Source organism: Chiloscyllium plagiosum, chromosome 5, assembly GCF_004010195.1.
Source record: "Chiloscyllium plagiosum isolate BGI_BamShark_2017 chromosome 5, ASM401019v2, whole genome shotgun sequence".
Classification (NCBI taxonomy): Eukaryota; Metazoa; Chordata; class Chondrichthyes; order Orectolobiformes; family Hemiscylliidae; genus Chiloscyllium; species Chiloscyllium plagiosum.
This window is the reverse complement of record NC_057714.1, coordinates 116,343,675-116,347,897: the sequence shown is the minus strand read 5'-3', so window position 1 is coordinate 116,347,897 and position 4,223 is coordinate 116,343,675. Positions and strand designations below refer to the sequence as shown.

The window sequence follows — 4,223 nt, the reverse complement described above, 5'->3', positions numbered from 1 at the left end:
CTGCGAACAGCAAGAGTGGAGATAATGAACAAAGACATGGTGTTTGTGTTCAATATTCATAAAACACTGGTTAGGTCTTAGCTGAAGTACTGCAGCCAATTCTGGACATCTCAATTCAGGAGAAAGTGAGGACTGCAGATGCTGGAGAGTCAGAGTCAAAAGGTGTGGTGCTGGAAAAGTACAGCCGGTCAGGCAGCGTCTGAGGAGCAGGAGAGTTGATGTCTCAGGCATAAGCCTTTCATCAGGAAAGCCCTTCATCAACACATTTCTGATGAAGAGCTTATGCTCAAAACGTCAACTCTCCTGCTCCTCAGCTGTGCTTTTCCAGCACCACACTTTTTGATCTCAATTTAGGAGCACTGTATGTGTTTTAAATTCCCAAGAATGGTATAAAAGAGAAGAGATGAGAATGTAGAGAGATGAGGAAAAACTGGCATTGCTATCCTTCAGGCAATGTGGAAGATGGGGGTGTTCCAAATCTGAGGGCTTATTAATGAGCTAAAAATGAAAAACTCTCTCCAGTGGGAGAAGCCTACCCCTAGCCTAACTCTCCAAGACCCATTTAACTATATCCCCATGGATGTAGGTTTGCTCGCTGAGCTAGAAATTTCATTTTCAGAAGTTTCGTCACCACACTAGATAGCATCTTCAGTGTTAAAGCCGGAGGCTCACTGAAGACGTTACCTAATATGGTGATGAAATGTTTGAAAATGAATCTTCCAGCTCAGTGAGCAAACTTACATCAGAACCTCAACCTGAGCTACAAATCTTCTCAAAACTCACTACTATCACCCCATATTTGCTGACCCAGAGCAGTCTCATTTATGGATTCTGGGAAGGAGGTAGAAGTAGGTTGTTTTGCATAGCAGATTCAATGGGCTTAATGGTCTACTTTTACTTCTATATCATAGAGTCATAGAGATGGACAGCATGGAAACAGACCCTTCGGTCTAACTTGTCCATGCCGACCAGATATCCCAACCCAATCTAGTCCCACCAGCCAGCGCCCGGTCCCTATCCCTCCAAACCCTTCCTATTCATATACCCATCCAGAAGCTCACCAATAAACACAGTGGCTACAAGAGCAGGTCAGAGGTTGGGAATACTACAGTGAGTAACTCACCTCCTGACTCCCCAAAGTCTGTCCAAGGCACAAGTCTGGAGGGTGATGCAATAGAGTCAGAGAGTCAGAGAGATGTACTGCACGGAAACAGACCCTTCGGTCCAACCCATCCATGCCGACCAGATATCCCAACTCAATCTAGTCCCACCTGCCAGCACCCGGCCCATATCCCTCCAAACCCTTCCTATTCATATACCCATCCAGAAGCCTTTTAAATGTTGCAATTGTACCAGCTTCCACCACATCCTCTGGCAGCTCATTCCATACACATATCACCCACTGCGTGAAAAGGTTGTCCCTTAGGTCTCTTTTATATCTTTCCCCTCTCACCCTAAACCTATGCCCTCTAGGTCTGGACTTCCCAGGGAAAAGACTTTGTCTATTTAACCTAACCATGCCCCTCATAATTTTGTAAACCTCTATAAGGTCACTCTTCAGCCTCCGATGCTCCAGGGAAAACAGCCCCAGCCTCTCCCCATATCTCAAATCCTCCAACCCTGGCAACATTCTTGTAAATCTTTTCTGAACCCTTTCAAATTTCACAACATCTTTCCGATAGGAAGGAGACCAGAATTGCACGCAATATTCCAACAGTGGCTTAACCAATGATCTTATTGTCTTAGCCAGATAACGTAGAGGAAGGTCTCCAAAAGAAATGATAATGATGGTTCTGGATGCTGTGTCTTGAAATGTGCTACATTAATTCATTCATTTCTACATTGAATGCTCAGACTACTTATTTCCCATCCTGCTTAGAGAAATGATCGCAATGCACTCATCCAGTCCTAAGCAGATGTCATTAACCCTGCCTCCAGGCAGGCAGGCAGGCATCACCTCTCTGTCTCTCTCTTTCTCTCTCTCTGCGCTAGTGGCAACATTCCTCATTATACTCTCCCTACTACCATTACATTCAGAATCACAAGAGATTAATGGCATGTAAGGAGGGAATTCTCTTTGTTCTCCATGGCTTCCAGTACAACACTGCTACAGTCAGCAATTGGTTATTCAGTTAAATCATTGAATGATTCGATTGCAACTTTAGCACTCACCTCCCCCCCCCACCCCAGATTATATTAATTAGGTAAAAATAAGGGCTGCAGATGCTGGAAACCAGAGTCCAGATTATAGTGCTGCTGGAAAAGCTCAGCAGGTCAGGCAGCATCCAAGGGCTCTTCCAGCACCACTATAATCCAGATTATATTAATCGCAAACTGCAGTTCAGCATCCCTCCAGTCGCAGCGCTGTCTACACCTTTTCCTCTCCACATTTCGCAAAAACGACACACAACATCAGGTTATAGTCCAACAGGTTTATTTATTTGAAATTACAAGCTTTTGGAATGCTGCTCTTTCATCAGTTATCTAGTGGGGCAGGATTATAGGACACAGAATTTATAGTAAAAGATCAAAGTGTTATACAACTGATATGATGTGTTGAACAAAGTTAGATTACGTAAGAACTAAGAGCAAGAGCAGGCTATTTGGCCCTTGGAGCCTGCTCTGCCATTCAATAAGATCATGGTTGAGCTTTTTGTTGACTGCTGTTAAGTCTTTCAAGCACTTAGAATGGGAATGATTGATTAATATGTAAATCCCAGAATTTCTTTCAAGTCACAGCTCTGAGATAACTTAAGGTTTTTCTAAGTATAAATAAAACATCTCAACTCAGACAATGCATTAAAGGTGTGAAGTTAGAGTCTGTCTATATCCCAAACTTGAGTTAGACTGGTTCTGTTTCCAAAGTAGGAAATTATAAAATGTCACATTGACTGACTGCGTACAGATTGTGTGCTTTTTGAACAAAATAGAATGCATCTGCATTTGCAAATTCACCCCATAGATTTATATGAGTGTGTGAGAGAGTGATTACATCAGCCACCAGCTGCAGTTCAGCCTCCCTCCAGTGGTAGCGCTGTCTCCCCCTTCCCCTTCTCGGATTACATCGTTAAAAATCACACACCAGGCTATAAAGTCCAACAGGTTTAGTTCGGAGCGCTGCTCTTTCATCCTTCGCAACCACCTGATGAAGGAGCAAAGCTCCGAAAGCTACTGCTTCCAATTAAACCTGTTGGACTACAACCTGGTGTTGTGTGATTTTTAACTTTGCAGTCCCCGGTCCAACACCGGCATCTCCAAATCGGATGACATCAGCCACCAGCTGCAGTTTAGCCTCTTTCCAGCGGTAGCGCTGTCTCTCCCGGTCCCCCACCTTAGATTACATCAGCCACCAGCTGCAGTTCAGTCTCTTTCCAGCGGTAGCGCTGTCTCTCCCGGTCCCCCACCTTAGATTACATCAGCCACCAGCTGTAGTTCAGTCTCTTTCCAGCGGTAGCGCTGTCTCTCCCGGTCCCCCACTTTCGATTACATCAGCCACCAGCTGTAGTTCAAGTCTCTTTCCAGCGGTAGCGCTGTCTCTCCCGGTCCCCCTCCTTAGATTAGATCAGCCACCAGTTGCAGTTCAGCCTCCCTCCAGCGGTAGCGCTGTCTCTCCCGGTCCCCCTCCTTAGATTAGATCAGCCACCAGTTGCAGTTCAGCCTCCCTCCGCGGTAGCGCTCTCTCTCCCGGTCCCCCACCTTAGATTACATCAGCCACCAGCTGTAGTTCAAGTTTCTTTCCAGCGGTAGCGCTGTCGCTCCCGGTCCCCCTCCTTAGATTAGATCAGCCACCAGTTGCAGTTCAGCCTCCCTCCAGCGGTAGCGCTGTCTCTCCCGGTCCCCCTCCTTAGATTAGATCAGCCACCAGTTGCAGTTCAGCCTCCCTCCAGCGGTAGCGCTGTCTCTCCCGCTCCCCTCTGCCTCCTCTCATGCTCCGCCGCTTGGCCGTCCGGAGCCGGTCTACCGTAGCTGCCGCGGCCGGGTTGCTGTCGCTGTCCCCCGGGGCGTGGTGCTGCACTCGGTCGGTGTGCGTGTCAGCGCCGGGTCTCCAGAAGCAGAAGCCGCTGTGGCAGCGCGTGTCCCGCGTGATGGAGGGAGACGCGGGCCGTGGGGAGCAGGTTCTGGCGCCGCTCAGGCTGGCGGTGCGGGAGCAGGTAGGAGGGGCCCGGCCTGGGGAATGAGACTGGGGCCTGGGGAATGGGGAATGAGGCTGGGAATGGGGAATG

At 47.9% G+C, this 4,223-nt stretch overlaps 1 protein-coding gene across 1 annotated transcript in view; it reads left to right on the top strand.

The window, feature by feature from the left end:
• Window positions 1–3,763: 3,763 nt before the first annotated feature.
• gars1 (glycyl-tRNA synthetase 1) overlaps window positions 3,764–4,223 on the top strand; it is a 24,302-nt gene continuing 23,842 nt past the window's right edge. The window contains exon 1 of the mRNA XM_043690862.1: window positions 3,764–4,151. Within this exon, the coding sequence (XP_043546797.1) occupies window positions 3,927–4,151 (225 nt within the window). The 5' untranslated portion in view covers window positions 3,764–3,926. The remainder of the gene's footprint in view (window positions 4,152–4,223) is intronic.